The following is a 24,186-nucleotide window of genomic DNA, read 5'->3' as shown; positions in this document are numbered from 1 at the left end:
TCCATACCCCCTGATCCCTTTAGCCACAAGGGCCACATCTAACTCCCTCTTAAATATAGCTAAACCCGGGACCCGGGTCTCTGCGCTGTGAGGCAGCAACTCTACCACTGCACCACCGTGCTGCCCTTTTCCTTAGCTTTCTGAGGAACTAGAGGTGTCAGTCTGCACCCATGGCCCTAGAGTCCATGTGGTGGGACCAGGACAAATTGTTGGTGATATTTACACCTTGGCAGCTGAAGCTCTTGGCCATCTCTACCTCTACGCCCCATTGACGTGAACGAGAGCGTACACTCAATGGCGTTTCACTGAAGCCAGTAACTAGCTCCTTCATCTTGCTGCCATTGAGGGAGAGGTTGCTGCCTTGACAACAAGTTACAAAGTTCTCCATCTCCTTCCTGCTTGTTGTGTGAGCTCAGGCCCGCCACGTGGCATCATCTGCCAACTGGTAGACGAAGTTGGCAGAGAATCTTGCCCGCACGGTCTTGTGTGTGCAGGAAGGAACTGCAGATGCTGCTTTAAGTGTACGGGTGAGTGTAGACAGGGGCTGAGAGGGGAGGGCAGGGAGTGAGTTCAGATTTCGATAGAGGGGGGAGGGGGGGGGAGGGAGCGGCACAGTGGCGCAGCGGGTAGAGCTGCTGCCTCACAGCACCAGAGACCCTGCTTCCATCCTGACTACAGGTGCTGTCTGTACGGAGTTTGTACGTTCTCCCCGTGACCTGCGTGGGTTTTCCCCGGGTGCTCCGGTTTCCTCCCACACTCCAAAGACGTACAGGTTTGTAGATTAATTGGCTTTGGTAAATTTGTAACTTGTCCCTAGTGTGTGTGGGATAGTGTTAGTGTACGGGGACGGGGTGATCGCTGGCCAGCATGGACTCGGTGGGCCGAAGGGCCTGATTCCACGCTGTATCTCTAAACTAAACCTCCCAAAGGAGGATCTCGACCGGAAACGTCACCCATGCCTTCTCTGAGATGCTGCCTCTCCTGCTGAGTTACTGCAGCTTTTTACATCTTCATTCTAAACTAAAGGGGTAATGTCTCCCATGGTTTTTCACACAGCAATCAGACCACAACATAAAAAATGAAATAAATCTCTTTATTTATAAATGTACTGGTGCAATATAAATCTGACAGTCTCCTATAAAAAGCAGGAGACTGGGAAAGCGATCTGGACGCTGGAAGCTGGGCCGGGCTGGAGGAGACGGGGAGACATTGCCTCTTGTAGGGTGTGAAACACCAGACTCAGTGTCACTGGGGATGAGACTGCGGACGCTGGGCCAGGTTGGATAAGCTGGGAGACCCTCCCTCCTGTAGGATGGGTCGACTGGGCTTGTACTCACTGGAATTTACACGGATGAGAGGGGGATCTTACAGAAACATATTACATTCTTAAGGGATTGGAGCGGCTAAATGCAGGAAAAATGGTCCCGATGTTGGGGGAATCCAGGACCAGGGGCCACAGTTTAAGAATATAGGGTAAAGCCATTTTGGACTGAGACGAGGAAAAACATTTTCACCCAGAGAGTTGTGAATCTGTGGAATTCTCTGCCACAGAAGGCAGTGGAGGCCGATTCACTGGGTGTTCTCAAGAGAGAGTTAGATTTAGCTAACGGAATCAGGGGATATGGGGAGAAAGCAGGAACGGGGTACTGATTGGGGATGATCAGCCATGATCATATTGAACGGCGGTGTTGGCTGGAAGGGCCGAATGGCCTACTCCTGCACCTATTGTCTATGCTTCTCTGCAAGGCAGCAGGCCAGACTCGCTGGCACAGTGGCTGGGTGTGTGGAGCATGTGGACGCTGAATGCTGGGCCAGGCTGGATGAGCTGGAGAGACAGTCCCTTGTGTGGGAGGTGAGAGACCACCAGAGTCAGGGCCACTGGGGCTGGGTGTGTGGAGTAGGTGGGATTGTGGAGGGGGGCGGATATGGTCACTTGTACACGGCCATCCTGGGGTTCTGGTACAGGTACATGTAGGCGTCACAGAACTGCCGTTTGGCCACTCCCGCCATGTCGCGGCCACTCTGCTTGGCCAGCTGTGCGGGGGGGATGTCCATGTACTGACCAACCTCGGGGCAGGCCGTCACCGATGGGATGTTGTAGCCGCTCTCCCCACCTGTGGGTCACAAGCACCATCACATTGTCACTTTACTTCAGAGACACAGCGCAGAAGCAGGCCCTTCAACCCACCCAGCCCATGCTGACCAGGCCCTTCAACCCACGCCAACCAGGCCCTTCAACCCACGCCAACCAGGCCCTTCAACCCACCCAGCCCATGCCGACCAGGCCCTTCAACCCATCCAGCCCAGGCCGACCAGGCCCTTCAGCCCACCCAGTCCATGCCGACCAGGCCCTTCAGCCCACCCAGCCCATGCTGACCAGGCCCTTCAGCCCATGCTGACCAGGCCCTTCAGCCCACCCAGCCCATGCTGACCAGGCCCTTCAGCCCACCCAGTCCATGCTGACCATGCCCTTCAGCCCACGCCAACCAGGCCCTTCAACCCACCCAGCCCATGCCGACCAGGCCCTTCAACCCACCCAATCCATGCTGACCAGGCCCTTCAGCCCACCCAGCCCATGCTGACCAGCGATCACCCCTTCACGCTCGCTCCATCGTATCCCACTCGCTCATCCACTCCCTACACACTAGGGGTGATTTAGAGACACAGCGCACTACAGGCCCTTCAACCCATTGTTTAAGAAGGAACTGCAGATGCTGGTAAAATCGAAGGTCGACACAAAATGCTGGAGAAACTCAACGGGTTGAGGCAGCATCTGTGGAGAGAAGGAATTGGCGACGTTTCGGGTCGAGACCCATTGAGTTTCTCCAGTATTTTGTGTCTACCTTCGACCCACTGAGTCCACGCCGACCATCGATCACCCGTTCACACTAGTTGTATATTATCCCACTCTCTCACCCGCTCCCTACACACTAGGGGCAATTTACAGAGGGCCGATTAACCCACAAACCCGCACGTCTTTGGGATGTGGGAGGATAGGTTGGCACGGTGGTGCAGCGGTAGAGTTGCTGCCTCACAGCGCCAGAGACCTGGGTTCCATCCTGACTACTGGTGCTGGGTTTTCTCCGGGTGCTCCGGTTTCCTCCCACACTCCACAGACGTGCCTCTCATGATATTATCCACCTCTATAAGATCATCCCTCAGCCTCCTGCGCTCCAAGGAATAAAGTCCCAGCCTGCCCAAGCTCTCCCGAGAGATCTCCACTCTTACAGCTTTCCCCCCCAACCACTAAATCAATAGACAATAGACAATAGGTGCAGGAGTAGGCCAGTCGGCCCTTCGAGCCAGCACCGCCATTCAATGTGATCATGGCTGATCATCCCCAATCAGTACCCCGTTCCTGCCTTCTCCCCATATCCCCTGACTCCGCTATCTTTAAGAGCCCTATCTAGCTCTCTCTTGAAAGCATCCAGAGAACCTGCCTCCACCGCCTTCTGAGGCAGAGAATTCCACAGACAATGTGAAGAAGGGTGCCGACCCTTTCACTGTGACTGGTCAGGTATGGCAATAAAGCGTCCCTCCATCCATTGCTGTGTTGCTGGTCAGCAAGGTGTGAGTGAGTGAGTGAGTGAGTGAGTGAGTGAGTGAGTGAGTGAGTGAGTGAGTGAGTGAGTGAGTGAGTGAGTGAGTGAGTGAGTGAGTGAGTGAGTGAGTGTGTGTGAGTGTGTGTGTGAGCGGGGTGCCGATGAGCCTCACCGTGCCTGTCGGACATGCTGTCGAAGAACATCCAGTCACTGTTCTGCGGTCCGTACTTGACGAAGGATACGTAGTGGCTGGTCTCGATGCACAGCACAGCGAAGAGTTGCATCCGCTCGCGGGGGACCCCTGCCCGACGCCCCCCCTCGTACCCCGCCGGGCAGCGCAGCGCCAACGGCACGTGCCGGCGCCGCGACGCCTGCGAGTGAACCTGCAGCAAGGGGGGAGTAACGCAGTCAGTGGTGGGAGTGAACCAGGGGGGAGTAACGCAGTCAGTGATTGCTCCTTCTGCAGTTGTACAGAGCCCTAGTGAGACCACACCTGGAGTATTGTGTGCAGTTTTGGTCCCCTAGTTTGAGGAAGGACATTCTTGCTATTGAGGGAGTGCAGCGTAGGTTTACAAGGTTAATTCCCGGGATGGCGGGACTGTCATGTGCTGAGAGAATGGAGCAGCTGGGCTTGTACACTCTGGAGTTTAGAAGGATGAGAGAGGCTCTCATTGAAACATATAAGATTGTTAAGGGCTTGGACATGCTAGAGGCAGGAAACATGTTCCCGATGTTGGGGGAGTCCAGAACCAGGGGCCACAGTTTAAGAATAAGGGGTAAGCCATTTAGAACAGAGACGAGGAAACACTTTTTCTCACAGAGAGTGGTGAGTCTGTGGAATTCTCTGCCTCAGAGGGCGGTGGAGGGAGGTTCTCTGGATACTTTCAAGAGAGAGCTAGATAGGGCTCTTAAAAATAGGGGGATATGGGGAGAAGGCAGGAACGGGGTACTGATTGGAGATGATCAGCCATGATCACATTGAATGGCGGTGCTGGCTCGAAGGGCCGAATGGCCTACTCCTGCACCTATTGTGTATTGATGGGAGTGAACGAGGGAAGGGAGTAATGCAGCAAGCGATGGGATTGAACCGGGGGGGAGTAACGCAGCCAGTGATGAGAGAGAGTGATGGCGTGAGTAATGAGAGTGACCCCCCTTCATCCTGCACCCCTTGTCAGAAGGATAGACACTAAAAGCTGGAGTAACTCGGCGGGACAGGCAGCGTCTGTGGAGAGAGGGAATGGGTGACGTTTCGGGTCTGGCCCCTTCTTCAGACTGAGTGTAGGGAGGCGTGAGGGAAGAGCTCTGGGAAAGGGGAGAGGCGGGGAAAAGCACAGCTGGGTAATAGGTGGACACGGGGTGAGGGGCTGATAGGCAGATGGTTGGAAGAAAGGCCTGAGATAAGAGCAGAAGGTGCGAGAGGTTTGAAGAGTTGCGGATTGTGAAGCCAGAGAGAGGAAAGTGGCGGGGGAGGGAGGGGGGGGGACAGGTGGGAGTCCACGTGAGACACAGAGCAGGGAGGGGGTGGGAAAGAAAGGGTGGGGGGGGGGTGGGGAGGAGAGGGGCAATGTTTGGGAGGGGAGTTAGAGATCACCTAAAATTGGAGCTCATGGACAGGAAAGATTTTGCGGGACGCGGGCCAAACGCAGGCAAATGGGACTGGTGTAGACGGGACATTGTGGTCAGCACAGACAAGATGGGCCGAATAGCCTGTTTCCGTGCTGTACGACTGTCTAACCAGGTACATGGATAAGAAAGGTTTGGCGGGATATGGGCCAAATGCAGGGACTAGCCTAGATGGGCTCTGTTGGTCGGCATGGAGGTGTTGGGCCGAAGGGCCTGTCTCCATGCTGTCTGACTCTAAGTGTATGGATAGGACAGGTTGAGGGGGATATGGGCCAAAGACCAACACAAACAGGTGGGACTAGTGTAGATGGGGCGTGCGGGTCAGTGTGGAGGGCCTGTCTCGGTGCTGTCTCTAATGGCAGGGCTCTGAGGGAGAGGTGGGCGCGTTTACCTGTGTCCAGCAAGTGTCACAGAACTGCTTGAGGCCGGTTTTGGAGAAGAGCTTGTCTTTGAAGCAGTCCTCGCACTCCTGGGTGGCCAGCTCGTCGCACACAAAGCACCCCCTGGGGCCTGAGGACACAGGGAGAAGGGAACAACACAGATCAGTCAGTGTGGGCGGTGGGTGCTGGGTGCTGGGTGAATCCAACACCACCCTCATTCACAGCGCCCACAACACAACGGCAGCACGACACACAAACATAGACCGCTCACTCTGCAGCCTCAGAAGCCCAGGCAAGGCCCGGTACAAACTTCCACAATAGGTTCAGAAGTTACAGGAGCAGAATTAGGCCATTCGGCCCATCACGTCTACTCCACCATTCAATCGTGGCTGATCTACCTCTCCCTCCTAACCCCATTCTGTGGTAAAGAATTCCACAGATTCACCACCCTCTGACTAAAGAAATTCCTCCTCATCTCCTTCCAAATGGAACATCCATTCATTCTGAGGCTGTGCCCTCTGGTCCTGGACTCTCCCACTAGTGGAAACATCCTCCCCACATCCACTCTACCCAGGCCTTTCACTATTCTGTACATTTCAATGAGGTTCCCCCTCATCCTTCTAAACCCCAGCGAGTACAGTCCCAGTGCCGACCAACGCTCAACATAGGTTAACCCACTCATTGCTGGGATCGTTCTTGTAAACCTCCTCTGGTATTAGCTGAGGGAAAACCTGCTGGAACCTTCTGGAAGAGAGGATATTAGCTGCGAGGAGAGGTTAGATAGAGGTGGATTGTTTCCTCTTAAGCGACGGAGGTTGAGGGGAGACATTATAAAGTGTATACAATTGTGACAACATACAATACAATACCATACCGTTTATTTGTCATTTGAACCTCACATGAAGTTCAAACAAAATTTAGTTTCTGCAGTCATACAAACAAGAAAAAGAACCAAGACACACACCAACACAATTTACACAAACATCCATCACAGTGAATCTCCTCCTCACTGTGATGGAAGGCAAAGTCTTGTCTCACCCCTGCTCTCCATTCCTCTCCCGAAGTCGACGTCAAAGCCCCCAGCGGTCGCTAGCAAGTCCGCGGCAAATTAAAGCCGCGCCGGGCGTTGTAAGACCCCGCTCCAGGTCACTCTCGACCCCGCAATTCGGGCGGGAGAAGTCGCCGTTGCCGGTGCCCCGCAAAGCAGTCTCCCACCGGGGACCCGCGAGCTCCCGGTGTCACCATCCACCAGAGTCGGGTCGCAGCAGCTCGCCGCCGCAGCTCTCCACGCTCCGAAGCCGGCCAGCTCCACGATGGTAGGTCCGCAGCTCCACAGGCTCCGTGACTTGAGCCCCCAGGTCGTTCCGGTTGGAGGCCGCTCCACGGCGCTAGGCCCCAACGACAACGGAGACCCGACAGGGAAAAGGTCGGGTATCCATGCAGGGAAGAGATTTAAACGTTTCCCCCACCCACCCCCCACCCCCCACACATACACATTTAAAAGCCCACTACAAACTAAACCCTCAACAGGACAAAACAAAATACACAGACAGACTGCAGAGGCCGCTGCGACGTTGGTCGCGCCGCCCAGACTATGAGGGTGAGGGTGGGGGGAGAGGAGTGGGGGGGGGGGGCGAGCTGGAGGGGAGAGGTGGGTGAAGGGTGCAGGAGAGTGGGAGGGGAACTGGGAGTGGGGTGTGGGGGGAGGGGAGGGGAATGCAGAGTGGGATGGGATTTGAGGGGGGGCAGGGTGGGAGGGGGATTTGAGAGAGGGGGAGGGGGTGGGCGAAGCGGAGTGCGAGGGGGATTTGAGGGGGGGCAGGGTGGGAGGGGGATTTGAGGTGGGGCAGGGTGGGAGGGGGATTTGAGATGGGGAGGGGAGGGGATTTGAGGGTGGGGTGGGGGAGGGGATTTGCGGGGGGGTGGGAGAGGCGGAGTGGGAAGGGGATTTGAGAGGGGTGGGGAGAGGGGGAGGGGATTTGAGGGGGGGCAGTGGGAAGGAAATTTGAGAGGGGGAGGGGAAGAGGGGATTTGAGGGGGGAGGGGATTTGAGGGCGGAGGGGAATTTGAGGGCAGTGGGGATTTGAGGGGGGTGGGGGGCAGGGTGGGGGGGAAATCTGAGGGGGGTGGGGGAGAGGATTTGAGGGGGGAGGGGATTTGAGAGGGGGGGAGGGGGAGGGGGCATACCTGTGCCCCTCACCCCCTACCTCTGTTACCTACTTTCACTCAGCAGGTCGGTGATGTCCAGTTCCAGAGAAGGGATGATTTTCTCAAACATCTTATAACTCTTCCCAAAGCGAGGCATCTGTATGATAAAGCAGGAGGGAACCTGGGGGTGAAAAGAGTTAAATTGCGAGGTGGGTGGGAGGATTGTTGATTTGATTGAAACTTTATTCTCACGTGTGACAAGTCACAGTGAGATTCTTCGTTTTGCAAAACACACACAAGGTATGCAAAGAGTGGCCACATAAGGGGCACAGAGAAGGTATTCAGTATAGTCCCCAATGGTCCCACTCTGTCCTGTACCCCCCCCCCCCCCCACCCATGCCAGGTATCTCTCCGTTATAGAGTCGCAGAGAGATAGAGCGAGGAAAAAAGCCCTTCGGCCCAACTTGTCCACACAGGCCAACATATCCCAGCCACACTAGTCCCACCTCCCCGTGCTTGGTCCATATCCCTCAAACCTGTCCTATCCACGTACCTGTCTAACTGTTTCTTAAATGTTGGGATAGTCCCAGCCTCAACTACCTCCTCTGGCAGCTCGTTCCATACACCCACCACCCTTTGAAGGGTTAAGAAACATATAAGATTGTTAAGGGCTTGGACACGCTAGAGGCAGGAAACATGTTCCCGATGTTGGGGGAGTCCAGAACCAGGGGCCACAGTTTAAGAATAAGGAGTAAGCCATTTAGAACGGAGACGAGGAAACACTTTTTCTCACAGAGAGTGGTGAGTCTGTGGAATTCTCTGCCTCAGAGGGCGGTGGAGGCAGGTTCTCTGGATGCTTTCAAGAGAGAACTAGATAGGGCTCTTAAAGATAGTGGAGTCAGGGGATATGGGGAGAAGGCAGGAACGGGGTACTGATTGTGGATGATCAGCCATGATCATATTGAATGGCGGTGCTGGCTCAAAGGGCCGAATGGCCTACTCCTGCACCTATTGTCTATTGTCTACTGTCTATTGTGTGAAAAAGTTACCCCTCGGATTCCTATTAAATCTTTTCCCCTTCACCTTGAACCTATGTCCTTGATTCCCCTACTCTGGGCAAGAGACCCTGTGCATCTACTCGATCTATTCCTCTCATGATCTCAGCGGCTCCCCCACGCTGGCTCCCACTTTGTTTTCGGAGTCGAGGAAGGGGTGAGATTCTTGTGCACTCTTGTCTTAACTTATACAAAGTACGTCTCTGCCGATTCCCCGCGGTGCTGTACACAGTCCCATGTTTAGAGGCTTCATTTGGCATCCTCTTTCCCTTTATACTGTATCTGTAGCCGTTTGACGGCACTGGGCCTGTACTCGCAGGAGTTTAGAAGGATGAGGTGGGGGCCTCATTGAAACGTACCGAACAGTGAAAGGCCTGGATAGAGTGGATGTGGAGAGGATGTTTCCACTTGTGGGAGAGTCTAGGACTAGACATAGCCTCAGAATAAAAGGACGTTCCATTAGGATAGAAATGAGGAGAAATTTCTTTAGTCAGAGGGTGGTGAATCTGTGGAATTCATTGCCACATACGGCTGTGGAGGCCAAGTTAGTGGATATCTTTAAGGCAGAGATTGATAGATTTGTGACTAGTGAGGGGTTACTGGGAGAAGGCAGGAGAATGGGATTGAGAGGGAAAGATAGATCAGCCACGACTGAAAGGCGTAGACTTGAAGGGCTGAATGGCCTAATTCTGCTCCTATCACATGATCTTATAAACATGTATAAACGACCTGATTGTAGTCATGTATAGTCTGTCCACTGACCAGATAGCACGCAACAAAAAGCTTTCTACTGTACCCCTGTACACAAACTAAACAATAAACTAAACTAAAAATGGACATAGTGGGCCGAAGGGCCTGTTCCTGTACTGTATTGTTCTATCCTGTCTATGGGTGCTGCCTGTACAGAGTTTGTACGTTCTCCACGTGACCTGCGTGGGTTTTCTCCGGGTGCTCCGGTTTCCTTCCACACTCCAAAGACGTGCAGGTTTTGCAGGTTAATTGGCTTTGGTAAGTTGTGTGTAGAATAGAACGAGTGTGAATGGGTGATCGCTGGTCTGTGCGGGCTCGCTGGGCTGAAGGGCCTGTTTCCGTGCTGTATCTTTAACCTAAAACCTCTGGCGCTGCTGCAGACAAGAATCTTAACGTTACGTTTCGGGACATGTGACAATAATGCACACTTGACTCTTGCTGCAATGAAGTGCAGGCATGGATTTTATGTGAAGGAGGAAATTTAGTCTTCGGACTAAGTTCCTTCGGTCCACCAAATCCACGCCGACCAGCGATCACCCTGTACACTTCTTCTTCTTCTTCTTCTTGCGTATGGCATGCACAGCCTAAAGTACCCTGTACACTAGCACTATCCTACACACTAGGGCCATTTGACCTATAAACCCGCATGTCTTTGGAGTGTGGGAGGAAACTGGAGCACCCGGAGTAAACCCACGCAAGCGGTCACGGGGAGAACGTACAAACTCCGTACAGACAGCACCCGTTGTCAGGATGGAACCCGGGGTCTCTGGCACTGTGAGGCAGCAACTCTACCCCTGCGCCACCGTGCCGCCCCAGTTGTGGGAATGAGAAGAAAGTTGTGCGCTTGTAGTAGAGTTGACCTGAGAACATGGCACACTGGAGAAGTATGATGGGGAAAAGAGGCCAACTTCAAGGTCACGTCTCCAGGAGGCAATAAATAGAGTTGGGGACTGTTTGAGGGCCTGTCCCACTAGGGCGACATTTTCGGCCGCAGCCTGAAAAGAGGTTGTTGCGACGTGGTCGGGGTGTGAGGTGACTTCCTGTCACCCCTGGATTTTGGAATGTTCAAAATCTTCATGCGACATCTGGGTGTTTCATCATGTTGTGCACCCTGTCACACGCTGACGTACGCTGTCTTGCGCGTGACGCCCGGTGACACTGACGTTACATAAACTATTTGTTTGTTTAAAAGTTATTGGTCCTTAGGTTTATTGTAGATAAGTTCATTTCCAATGTGACGATTATATTTCTTGTGTTGTGAAGGCAGGTGATGCGGAGTGTCGTAGCTTGAGGTGATGGTGATGCGAGTGTCGTACAACTTGACGGTATTTAGGGCGACTACGGGCGTCAGTGGGACAGGCCCTTTAGATGACAAGGCAGTCACTCACTCACTCACCTCGGTCAGCTTGAGGTGGTTGCTGTGGAAGGAACGTTCCACCAGCTGTTGTACCGTGGGCACCAGCAGCTCATCGTCCGGGTCAATGAAGATCTGGTGACAGTAGCACTCCTGGTCCTTGTGTCCCTCCGACCTGAAACACAGGGTCAATGTCAGAGAGTCACAGTCACAGAGTCACAGAGTCACAGAGACACAGTCACAGAGACACAGTCACAGAGACACAGAGTCACGGGGACCCAGAGTCACGGGGACCCAGAGTCACAGAGACCCAGAGTCACAGAGACACAGAGTCACGGGGACCCAGAGTCACGGGGACCCAGAGTCACGGGGACCCAGAGTCACGGGGACCCAGAGTCACGGGAACCCAGAGTCACAGAGACAGAGTCACGGGGACCCAGAGTCACGGGGACCCAGAGTCACGGGGACCCAGAGTCACAGGGACCCAGAGTCACGGAGACCCAGAGTCACGGGGACCCAGAGTCACGGGGACCCAGAGTCACGGGGACCCAGAGTCACGGAGACCCAGAGTCACGGGGACCCAGAGTCACGGGGACCCAGAGTCACAGAGACACAGAGTCACAGAGACAGAGTCACGGGGACCCAGAGTCACGGGGACCCAGAGTCACGGAGACCCAGAGTCACGGGGACCCAGAGTCACGGGGACCCAGAGTCACGGGGACCCAGAGTCACAGAGACCCAGAGTCACGGGGACCCAGAGTCACAGAGACAGAGTCACGGGGACCCAGAGTCACGGGGACCCAGAGTCACGGGAACCCAGAGTCACGGGAACCCAGAGTCACGGGAACCCAGAGTCACGGGAACCCAGAGTCACGGGGACCCAGAGTCACGGGAACCCAGAGTCACGGGAACCCAGAGTCACAGAGACAGAGTCAAGGGGACCCAGAGACACAGAGACAGAGTCACGGAGACCCAGAGTCACGGGAACCCAGAGTCACGGGAACCCAGAGTCACGGGAACCCAGAGTCACGGGAACCCAGAGTCACAGAGACAGAGTCAAGGGGACCCAGAGTCACAGAGACAGAGTCACGGGGACCCAGAGTCACGGGGACCCAGAGTCACAGAGACAGAGTCACGGGGACCCAGAGTCAAGGGGACCCAGAGTCACGGGGACCCAGAGTCACGGGGACCCAGAGTCACAGAGACCCAGAGTCACGGGGACCCAGAGTCACAGAGACAGAGTCACGGGGACCCAGAGTCACGGAGACCCAGAGTCACAGGGACCCAGAGTCACGGGGACCCAGAGTCACAGAGACAGAGTCACGGGGACCCAGAGTCACAGGGACCCAGAGTCACGGAGACCCAGAGTCACGGGGACCCAGAGTCACGGGGACCCAGAGTCACAGAGACAGAGTCACGGGGACCCAGAGTCACGGGGACCCAGAGTCACGGAGACCCAGAGTCACAGGGACCCAGAGTCACGGGGACCCAGAGTCACAGAGACAGAGTCACGGGGACCCAGAGTCACGGGGACCCAGAGTCACGGGGACCCAGAGTCACGGGGACCCAGAGTCACGGGACCCAGAGTCACGGGGACCCAGAGTCACAGAGACCCAGAGTCACGGGGACCCAGAGTCACGGAGACCCAGAGTCACGGGGACCCAGAGTCACAGAGACAGAGTCACGGGGACCCAGAGTCACGGAGACCCAGAGTCACGGGGACCCAGAGTCACAGAGACAGAGTCACGGGGACCCAGAGTCACGGAGACCCAGAGTCACGGGGACCCAGAGTCACGGAGACCCAGAGTCACGGGGACCCAGAGTCACGGGGACCCAGAGTCATGGGGACCCAGAGTCACAGAGACCCAGAGTCACGGGGACACAGAGTCACGGGGACCCAGAGTCACAGAGACCCAGAGTCACGGGGACCCAGAGTCACAGAGACAGAGTCACGGGGACCCAGAGTCACGGAGACCCAGAGTCACGGGGACCCAGAGTCACGGGGACCCAGAGTCACGGAGACCCAGAGTCACGGGGACCCAGAGTCACGGGGACCCAGAGTCACGGGGACCCAGAGTCACAGAGACAGAGTCACGGGGACCCAGAGTCACGGGGACCCAGAGTCACGGAGACCCAGAGTCACGGGGACCCAGAGTCACGGGGACCCAGAGTCACGGGGACCCAGAGTCACAGAGACCCAGAGTCACGGGGACCCAGAGTCACAGACAGAGTCACGGGAACCCAGAGTCACGGGAACCCAGAGTCACGGGAACCCAGAGTCACGGGAACCCAGAGTCACAGAGACAGAGTCACGGGGACCCAGAGTCACGGGGACCCAGAGTCACGGGAACCCAGAGTCACGGGAACCCAGAGTCACGGGAACCCAGAGTCACGGGAACCCAGAGTCACGGGAACCCAGAGTCACAGAGACAGAGTCAAGGGGACCCAGAGTCACAGAGACAGAGTCACGGGGACCCAGAGTCACGGGGACCCAGAGTCACAGAGACAGAGTCACGGGGACCCAGAGTCAAGGGGACCCAGAGTCACGGGGACCCAGAGTCACGGGGACCCAGAGTCACAGAGACCCAGAGTCACGGGGACCCAGAGTCACAGAGACAGAGTCACGGGGACCCAGAGTCACGGACCCAGAGTCACAGGGACCCAGAGTCACGGGGACCCAGAGTCACAGAGACAGAGTCACGGGGACCCAGAGTCACAGGGACCCAGAGTCACGGGGACCCAGAGTCACGGGGACCCAGAGTCACGGGACCCAGAGTCACGGGGACCCAGAGTCACAGAGACCCAGAGTCACGGGGACCCAGAGTCACGGAGACCCAGAGTCACGGGGACCCAGAGTCACGGGGACCCAGAGTCACGGGGACCCAGAGTCACGGGGACCCAGAGTCACAGAGACAGAGTCACAGAGACAGAGTCACGGGGACCCAGAGTCACGGGGACCCAGAGTCACGGGGACCCAGAGTCACAGAGACCCAGAGTCACGGGGACCCAGAGTCACGGGGACCCAGAGTCACGGAGACCCAGAGTCACGGGGACCCAGAGTCACAGAGACAGAGTCACGGGGACCCAGAGTCACGGAGACCCAGAGTCACGGGGACCCAGAGTCACGGAGACCCAGAGTCACGGGGACCCAGAGTCACGGGGACCCAGAGTCATGGGGACCCAGAGTCACAGAGACCCAGAGTCACGGGGACCCAGAGTCACAGAGACAGAGTCACGGGGACCCAGAGTCACAGGGACCCAGAGTCACGGGGACCCAGAGACACGGGGACCCAGAGTCACGGGACCCAGAGTCACGGGGACCCAGAGTCACAGAGACCCAGAGTCACGGGGACCCAGAGTCACGGAGACCCAGAGTCACGGGGACCCAGAGTCACGGGGACCCAGAGTCACGGGGACCCAGAGTCACAGAGACCCAGAGTCACGGGGACCCAGAGTCACGGGGACCCAGAGTCACGGAGACCCAGAGTCACGGGGACCCAGAGTCACAGAGACAGAGTCACGGGGACCCAGAGTCACGGAGACCCAGAGTCACGGGGACCCAGAGTCACGGAGACCCAGAGTCACGGGGACCCAGAGTCACGGGGACCCAGAGTCATGGGGACCCAGAGTCACAGAGACCCAGAGTCACGGGGACCCAGAGTCACAGAGACAGAGTCACGGGGACCCAGAGTCATGGAGACCCAGAGTCACGGGGACCCAGAGTCACGGGGACCCAGAGTCACGGGGACCCAGAGTCACGGGGACACGGGGACCCAGAGTCACGGGGACCCAGAGTCACGGGGACCCAGAGTCACGGAGACCCAGAGTCACGGGGACCCAGAGTCACAGGGACCAAGAGTCACGGGGACCCAGAGTCACGGGGACCCAGAGTCACGGGGACCCAGAGTCACGGAGACCCAGAGTCACGGAGACCCAGAGTCACGGGGACCCAGAGTCACGGGGACACAGAGTCACGGAGACACAGAGTCACAGAGACACAGAGTCACAGAGACACAGAGTCACAGAGACACAGAGTCACAGAGACACAGAGACACGGAGACACAGAGTCACGGGGACCCAGAGTCACAGGGACTCAGAGTCACAGAGACACAGAGTCACAGGGACCCAGAGTCACAGGGACCCAGAGTCACAGGGACACAGAGTCACAGGGACACAGAGTCACAGGGACCAAGAGTCACGGGGACCCAGAGTCACGGGGACCCAGAGTCACGGAGACCCAGAGTCACGGAGACCCAGAGTCACGGGGACCCAGAGTCACGGGGACACAGAGTCACGGAGACACAGAGTCACAGAGACACAGAGTCACAGAGACACAGAGTCACAGAGACACAGAGTCACAGAGACACAGAGACACGGAGACCCAGAGTCACGGGGACCCAGAGTCACGGGGACCCAGAGTCACAGAGACCCAGAGTCACGGGGACCCAGAGTCACGGAGACCCAGAGTCACAGGGACCCAGAGTCACGGGGACCCAGAGTCACGGGGACCCAGAGTCACAGGGACCCAGAGTCACGGGAACCCAGAGTCACGGGGACCCAGAGTCACGGAGACCCAGAGTCACAGGGACCCAGAGTCACGGAGATCCAGAGTCACGGAGACCCAGAGTCACGGAGACCCAGAGTCACGGAGACCCAGAGTCACAGGGACCCAGAGTCACGGGGACCCAGAGTCACAGAGACAGAGTCACGGAGACCCAGAGTCACGGGGACCCAGAGTCACGGGGACCCAGAGTCACGGGGACCCAGAGTCACGGGGACCCAGAGTCACGGGGACCCAGAGTCACGGGAACCCAGAGTCACGGGGACCCAGAGTCACAGAGACAGAGTCACGGGGACCCAGAGTCACGGGGACCCAGAGTCACGGGGACCCAGAGTCACGGGGACACAGAGTCACAGGGACCCAGAGTCACGGGGACCCAGAGTCACGGAGACCCAGAGTCACGGAGACCCAGAGTCACGGAGACCCAGAGTCACGGAGACCCAGAGTCACAGGGACCCAGAGTCACAGAGACAGAGTCACGGAGACCCAGAGTCACGGAGACCCAGAGTCACGGAGACCCAGAGTCACGGGGACCCAGAGTCACGGGGACCCAGAGTCACGGGAACCCAGAGTCACGGGGACCCAGAGTCACAGAGACAGAGTCACGGGGACCCAGAGTCACGGGGACCCAGAGTCACGGGGACCCAGAGTCACGGAGACCCAGAGTCACGGGGACCCAGAGTCACGGGGACCCAGAGTCACAGAGACAGAGTCACGGGGACCCAGAGTCACGGAGACCCAGAGTCACGGGGACCCAGAGTCACGGGGACACAGAGTCACGGGGACCCAGAGTCACGGGGACACAGAGTCACAGAGACAGAGTCACGGGGACCCAGAGTCACGGGGACCCAGAGTCACGGGGACCCAGAGTCACAGGGACCCAGAGTCACGGAGACCCAGAGTCACAGAGACAGAGTCACGGAGACCCAGAGTCACGGGGACCCAGAGTCACGGGGACACAGAGTCACGGGGACCCAGAGTCACGGGGACCCAGAGTCACGGGGACCCAGAGTCACGGGGACCCAGAGTCACGGGGACCCAGAGTCACGGGGACCCAGAGTCACGGGGACCCAGAGTCACGGGGACACGGGGACCCAGAGTCACGGGGACCCAGAGTCACGGGGACCCAGAGTCACGGAGACCCAGAGTCACGGGAACCCAGAGTCACGGAGACCCAGAGTCACGGGGACCCAGAGTCACGGGGACCCAGAGTCACAGAGACCCAGAGTCACGGGGACCCAGAGTCACGGAGACCCAGAGTCACGGGGACCCAGAGTCACGGGGACCCAGAGTCACAGGGACCCAGAGTCACGGGAACCCAGAGTCACGGGGACCCAGAGTCACGGAGACCCAGAGTCACAGGGACCCAGAGTCACGGAGACCCAGAGTCACGGAGACCCAGAGTCACGGAGACCCAGAGTCACGGAGACCCAGAGTCACAGGGACCCAGAGTCACGGGGACCCAGAGTCACAGAGACAGAGTCACGGAGACCCAGAGTCACGGGGACCCAGAGTCACGGGGACCCAGAGTCACGGGGACCCAGAGTCACGGGGACCCAGAGTCACGGGGACCCAGAGTCACGGGAACCCAGAGTCACGGGGACCCAGAGTCACAGAGACAGAGTCACGGGGACCCAGAGTCACGGGGACCCAGAGTCACGGGGACCCAGAGTCACGGAGACCCAGAGTCACGGGGACCCAGAGTCACGGAGACCCAGAGTCACGGAGACCCAGAGTCACGGAGACCCAGAGTCACGGAGACCCAGAGTCACAGGGACCCAGAGTCACAGAGACAGAGTCACGGAGACCCAGAGTCACGGAGACCCAGAGTCACGGAGACCCAGAGTCACGGGGACCCAGAGTCACGGGGACCCAGAGTCACGGGGACCCAGAGTCACAGAGACAGAGTCACGGGGACCCAGAGTCACGGGGACCCAGAGTCACGGGGACCCAGAGTCACGGGGACCCAGAGTCACGGAGACCCAGAGTCACGGGGACCCAGAGTCACGGGGACCCAGAGTCACAGAGACAGAGTCACGGGGACCCAGAGTCACGGAGACCCAGAGTCACGGGGACCCAGAGTCACGGGGACACAGAGTCACGGGGACCCAGAGTCACGGGGACACAGAGTCACAGAGACAGAGTCACGGGGACCCAGAGTCACGGGGACCCAGAGTCACGGGGACCCAGAGTCACAGGGACCCAGAGTCACGGAGACCCAGAGTCACGGAGACCCAGAGTCACGGAGACCCAGAGTCACGGGGACCCAGAGTCACGGGGACCCAGAGTCACGGGGACCCAGAGTCACGGGGACCCAGAGTCACGGGGACCCAGAGTCACGGGGACCCAGAGTCACGGGGACCCAGAGTCACGGGGACCCAGAGTCACGGGGACCCAGAGTCACGGGGACCCAGAGTCACGGGGACCCAGAGTCACGGGGACACGGGGACCCAGAGTCACGGGGACCCAGAGTCACGGGGACCCAGAGTCACGGAGACCCAGAGTCACGGGGACCCAGAGTCACGGAGACCCAGAGTCACGGGGACCCAGAGTCACGGGGACCCAGAGTCACGGGGACCCAGAGTCACGGGGACCCAGAGTCACGGGGACCCAGAGTCACGGAGACCCAGAGTCACAGAGACAGAGTCACGGGGACCCAGAGTCACGGGGACCCAGAGTCACGGAGACCCAGAGTCACGGGGACCCAGAGTCACGGGGACCCAGAGTCACGGGGACCCAGAGTCACGGAGACCCAGAGTCACGGGGACCCAGAGTCACGGAGACCCAGAGTCACGGGGACCCAGAGTCACGGGGACCCAGAGTCACGGGGACCCAGAGTCACGGGGACCCAGAGTCACGGGGACCCAGAGTCACGGAGACCCAGAGTCACGGGGACCCAGAGTCACGGGGACCCAGAGTCACGGAGACCCAGAGTCACGGGGACCCAGAGTCACGGGGACCCAGAGTCACGGAGACACAGAGTCACGGGGACCCAGAGTCACGGGGACCCAGAGTCACGGGGACACAGAGTCACGGGGACCCAGAGTCACAGGGACTCAGAGTCACAGAGACACAGAGTCACAGGGACCCAGAGTCACAGGGACCCAAAGTCACAGAGACACAGAGTCACAGGGACACAGAGTCACGGGGACCAAGAGTCACGGGGACACAGAGTCACGGGGACCCAGAGTCACGGAGACCCAGAGTCACGGAGACCCAGAGTCACGGGGACCCAGAGTCACGGGGACACAGAGTCACAGAGACACAGAGTCACAGAGACACAGAGTCACAGAGACACAGAGTCACAGAGACACAGAGTCACAGAGACACAGAGACACGGAGACCCAGAGTCACGGAGACCCAGAGTCACGGGGACCCAGAGTCACGGGGACCCAGAGTCACAGAGACCCAGAGTCACGGGGACCCAGAGTCACGGAGACCCAGAGTCACAGGGACCCAGAGTCACGGGGACCCAGAGTCACGGGGACCCAGAGTCACAGGGACCCAGAGTCACGGGAACCCAGAGTCACGGGGACCCAGAGTCACGGAGACCCAGAGTCACAGGGACCCAGAGTCACGGAGACCCAGAGTCACGGAGACCCAGAGTCACGGAGACCCAGAGTCACAGGGACCCAGAGTCACGGGGACCCAGAGTCACAGAGACAGAGTCACGGAGACCCAGAGTCACGGGGACCCAGAGTCACGGGGACCCAGAGTCACGGGGACCCAGAGTCACGGGGACCCAGAGTCACGGGGACCCAGAGTCACGGGGACCCAGAGTCACGGGAACCCAGAGTCACGGGGACCCAGAGTCACAGAGACAGAGTCACGGGGACCCAGAGTCACGGGGACCCAGAGTCACGGGGACCCAGAGTCACGGGGACACAGAGTCACAGGGACCCAGAGTCACGGGGACCCAGAGTCACGGGGACACAGAGTCACGGGGACCCAGAGTCACGGGGACCCAGAGTCACGGGGACCCAGAGTCACGGGGACACAGAGTCACGGGGACCCAGAGTCACGGGGACCCAGAGTCATGGGGACCCAGAGTCACGGGGACCTAGAGTCACAGAGACCCAGAGACACAGAGACACAGAGACACGGAGTCACGGGGACCCAGAGTCACGGGGACCCAGAGTCACGGGGACCCAGAGTCACGGGGACCCAGAGACACAGAGACACAGAGACACAGAGACACGGAGTCACGGGGACCCAGAGTCACGGGGAACCAGAGTCACGGGGACCCAGAGTCACGGGGACCCAGAGTCACGGAGACACAGAGTCACGGAGACCCAGAGACACAGAGACACGGAGTCACGGGGACACAGAGTCACGGGGACCCAGAGTCACGGGGACCCAGAGTCACGGAGACCCAGAGTCACAGGGACCCAGAGTCACGGGGACCCAGAGTCACGGGGACCCAGAGTCACGGGGACCCAGAGTCACGGGGACCCAGAGACACGGGGACCCAGAGTCACGGGGACCCAGAGTCACAGAGACCCAGAGTCACGGGGACCCAGAGTCACTGGGACACAGAGTCACGGGGACCCAGAGTCACGGGGACCCAGAGTCACGGGGACCCAGAGACACGGAGACCCAGAGACACGGGGACCCAGAGTCACGGGGACCCAGAGTCACGGGGACCCAGAGTCACGGAGACCCAGAGACACGGAGTCACGGGGACCCAGAGTCACGGGGACCCAGAGTCACGGGGACCCAGAGTCACGGGGACCCAGAGTCACGGGGACCCAGAGTCACGGGACCCAGAGTCACGGGGACCCAGAGTCACGGGGACCCAGAGTCACGGGGACCCAGAGTCACGGGGACCCAGAGTCACGGGGACCCAGAGACCCAGAGTCACGGAGACCCAGAGTCACGGAGACACAGAGACACAGAGTCACGGGGACCCAGAGTCACGGGACCCAGAGTCACGGGGACCCAGAGTCACGGAGACCCAGAGTCACGGAGACACAGAGACAGAGTCACAGGGACCCAGAGTCACGGGACCCAGAGTCACGGGGACCCAGAGTCACGGGGACCCAGAGTCACGGGGACCCAGAGTCACGGGACCCAGAGTCACGGAGACACAGAGACACAGAGTCACGGGGACCCAGAGTCACGGGGACCCAGAGTCACGGGGACCCAGAGTCACGGGGACCCAGAGTCACGGGGACCCAGAGTCACGGGGACCCAGAGTCACGGGGACCCAGAGTCACGGGGACCCAGAGTCACGGAGTCACGGGGACACAGAGTCACGGGGACCCAGAGTCACGGGGACACAGAGTCACGGGGACCCAGAGTCACGGAGTCACGGGGACCCAGAGTCACGGGGACCCAGAGTCACAGAGTCACGGGGACCCAGAGTCACGGGGACCCAGAGTCACGGGGACCCAGAGTCACAGAGTCACGGGGACCCAGAGTCACGGGGACCCAGAGTCACAGCGTCACGGGGACCCAGAGTCACGGGGACCCAGAGTCACGGGGACCCAGAGTCACGGGGACCCAGAGTCACGGGGACCCAGAGTCACGGGGACCCAGAGTCACGGAGACACAGAGACCCAGAGTCACGGGGACCCAGAGTCACGGGGACCCAGAGTCACGGAGACCCAGAGTCACGGGGACCCAGAGTCACGGGGACCCAGAGTCACGGGGACCCAGAGTCACGGAGACACAGAGACACAGAGTCACGGAGACCCAGAGTCACGGAGACCCAGAGTCACGGAGACCCAGAGTCACGGGGACCCAGAGTCACGGGGACCCAGAGTCACGGTGACACAGAGTCACGGGGACCCAGAGTCACGGAGACCCAGAGTCACGGGGACCCAGAGTCACGGGGACCCAGAGTCACGGGGACCCAGAGTCACGGGGACCCAGAGTCACGGGGACCCAGAGTCACGGGGACCCAGAGTCACGGGGACCCAGAGATACAGAGTCACGGAGACCCAGAGTCACGGAGACCCAGAGACACAGAGTCACGGGGACCCAGAGTCACGGGACCCAGAGTCACGGGGACCCAGAGATACAGAGTCACGGAGACCCAGAGTCACGGAGACACAGAGACCCAGAGTCACGGGGACCCAGAGTCACAGAGACACAGAGTCACGGGGACCCAGAGTCACGGGGACCCAGAGTCACGGGGACCCAGAGTCACGGGGACCCAGAGTCACAGAGACACAGAGTCACGGGGACCCAGAGTCACAGAGACACAGAGTCACGGAGACCCAGAGTCACAGAGTCACGGGGACCCAGAGTCACGGAGACCCAGAGTCACGGAGACACAGAGTCACGGGGACCCAGAGTCACGGGGACCCAGAGTCACGGGGACACAGAGTCACGGGGACACAGAGTCACGGGGACACAGAGTCACGGAGACCCAGAGTCACGGAGACCCAGAGACACAGAGACCCAGAGATACAGTCACAGAGACACAGAGACACTCCCCCGACATCAGTCTGAAGAAGGGTCTCGACCCGAAACATCGCCCATTCCTTCTCTCCAGAGATGCTGCCTGTCCCGCTGAGTTACTCCAGCATTTTGTGTCTACCTTCGATTAAACCAGCATCTGCAGTTCTTTCTTACACATGTTCGGACAGACACAGTGGGCCAAACGGCTTGTACTGAGCTGTACTGTTCGACAGAAACAAGGAACTGCAGATGCTGGTTTATACAGAAGACACAAACTGCTGGAGTGGGTCAGGCAGCACCTTTGGGGATGAAGGCTGGGTGATGTTTGGGGTTGGGACACTTCTTCAGACCAGGACGGGTCTGAGCCTGGGATCTCCCTCCCCACACCACTTCACTAGATGCGGGGGTTCACAGAGCGTCCAGCCCCCACCTCTCCAAGGGCAAGGCACAGATGCTGTAACCACCCACCCCCCTCCCCAGCCCACCACAGATTGTGTTCAAGATTGCAGCATTGAGGAACATGAAACCCTCACAAACTCACTTCAGCTTCAGGAGTGGCTCCAGTCCCAGCACCTGCTGCATGATCACGTTGAGAAACTCCTCGGGGTCTGCAAGGCAAGGACACACACACTCACGCACTTAGGTTTTTTACTCACATGCACCGAGGTACAGTGGAAAGCTTGGTTTCCCAACGCTATCCAAACAGACCAGATGTTGCCAGGACTAGAGGGTCTGAGCTATGGGGAGAGGCTGGGACTCGATTCCTTGGAGCGCAGGAGGATGAGAGGTGATCAGGTGGGACTAGTGTAGCTGGGACATGTTGGCCGGTGTGGGCAAGTTGGGCCTGTTTCCACACTGCATCACTCTATGACTCTATGAACTATACATACATACCATTAAGCCAAACCCAAGTACAATAGGTAGAGCAGATACAGAGTGCAGAATATAGTTCTCAGCATTGTAGCGCATCAGTTCCACAGACAAGGTCCAATATCCGCAATGGGGTAGAGGTGAATCGGACAGTGCCCTAGCTTATGGAAGGACAGAGGGGAAGAAGCTGTTCCTGAGTCTGGTGGTGCACGCTATCAAGCTTCTGTACCTTCTGCCGGACGGGAGCGGGGAGAAGGAATCACCGGGGTGGGACAAGTCTTTGCTCAAAGATAGATTCAAAGCGATGGAGTAACTCATCGGGTCAGGCAGCATCTATGGAAAAAATGGATGGGTGACACTTTGGGTCGGGACCCGTTTATCAGTCTTTTATGTTGACTGCTTTCCTGAGGCAGCGTGAAGTGTAGATGGAGTTGATGGAGGGGAGTCTGGTCTGTGTGATGGACTGGGCTGCATCCACAACTCTCTGCATTTTCCTGTGGTCTTGAGCAGAGCTGTTCCCAACTGTGATGCAAGCCGACACTATGCTTTCAGTGGTACATCAGTAGAAGTTTGTTAGTGTCATATAGTGATACAGTGTGGAAACAGGCCCTTCAGCCCAACTTGCCCACACCGGCCAACATGTCCCAGCTACACTAGTCCCACCTGCCCGTGTTTGGTCCATATGCCTCCAAACCTGTCCCATCCATGTACCTGTCTAATTGTTCTTAAACATTGGGATAGTCCCTGCCTCAACTACCTCCTCTGGCAGCTTGTTCCATACACCCACCACCCTTTGTGTGAAGTTACCTCCCCTTCACCTTAAACCTATGTCCTCTGGTCCTCAATCCATCTACTCTGGGCAAGAGACTCTGTGCATCTACCTGATCTATTCCTCTCATGATTTTATACACCTCTATAATGAAGGGTATTTTGTTGGTTCACATGCTTGATCAATGGTGTTTTATCATTAATGTTTTATTATTATTAATGTTTAGTGTTTACTGAGTCATTCGTAACTGTCACTGTATGTCATGTTGTTACTTGTGGGCGGAGCACCAAGGCAAATTCCTTGTATGTGAATACTTGGCCAATAAACTTACTTACTTACAAGATCACCCCTCATCCTCCTGCGCTCCAAGGAATAGAGTCCCAGCCTGCTCAACCTCTCGCATGTGACTGGAGACATGTTCAAGTTGCCCATCCTGGATTGGGGAGTGGGGGGGGAGTGGGAGGGTGAGGGGAGGGAGTGGGGGGGGAGTGGGAGGGAGTGGGGTGGGGGGTGGGGGGTGAGGGGAGTGGGCTGGTGAGGGGAGTGGGGGGGAGTGAGGGGAGTGGGTGGGGGGGAGGGGGAAGGTGGTGCTGGAGCAGGGGGAACCAGGGAAGCCTCACTCCTCACTGACCTTTCTCCTCGGACGTGAAGCCGGCACAGTATCCACCTTGTGTCAGCTCCTGCCGCAGATTCATCACCTTCTTGCAGTCCACAAACCCGTCCCTGCAA

At 58.2% G+C, this 24,186-nt stretch overlaps 1 protein-coding gene across 1 annotated transcript; it reads right to left on the bottom strand.

Annotated features, from left to right (window-relative positions):
- Positions 1–1,074: 1,074 nt before the first annotated feature.
- LOC116970338 (ubiquitin carboxyl-terminal hydrolase CYLD-like) lies at positions 1,075–24,180 on the bottom strand. The gene is made up of 7 exons (XM_033017002.1): positions 24,089–24,180; positions 22,360–22,426; positions 10,895–11,027; positions 7,766–7,874; positions 5,557–5,675; positions 3,715–3,925; positions 1,075–2,114 (listed from the first exon to the last, which is right to left on the bottom strand). The coding sequence occupies exons 1-7, from the start codon at positions 24,150–24,152 to the stop codon at positions 1,930–1,932; spliced, it is 888 nt and encodes a 295-aa protein (XP_032872893.1). The 5' UTR covers positions 24,153–24,180; the 3' UTR covers positions 1,075–1,929.
- Between the last annotated feature and the right edge of the window lie 6 nt (positions 24,181–24,186).

Source organism: Amblyraja radiata, unplaced genomic scaffold (assembly GCF_010909765.2).
Source record: "Amblyraja radiata isolate CabotCenter1 unplaced genomic scaffold, sAmbRad1.1.pri scaffold_768_ctg1, whole genome shotgun sequence".
NCBI classification, from domain to species: domain Eukaryota; kingdom Metazoa; phylum Chordata; class Chondrichthyes; order Rajiformes; family Rajidae; genus Amblyraja; species Amblyraja radiata.
The sequence above is the reverse complement of the archived record's forward strand: the minus strand, read 5'-3'. Positions and strand labels throughout refer to the sequence as shown.

Excerpts from the sequence above, each read along its gene's own strand:
- LOC116970338 (XM_033017002.1), bottom strand. The coding sequence starts at position 24,152 with ATGAATCTGCGGCAGGAGCTGACACAAGGTGGATACTGTGCCGGCTTC. Across the intron at positions 3,926-5,556 it reads GTGACACTTGCTGGACACAG|GTTCACTCGCAGGCGTCGCG; the intron begins GTAAACGCGCCC and ends CCCTTGCTGCAG. Across the intron at positions 2,115-3,714 it reads CAGCATGTCCGACAGGCACG|GTGGGGAGAGCGGCTACAAC; the intron begins GTGAGGCTCATC and ends TGTGACCCACAG.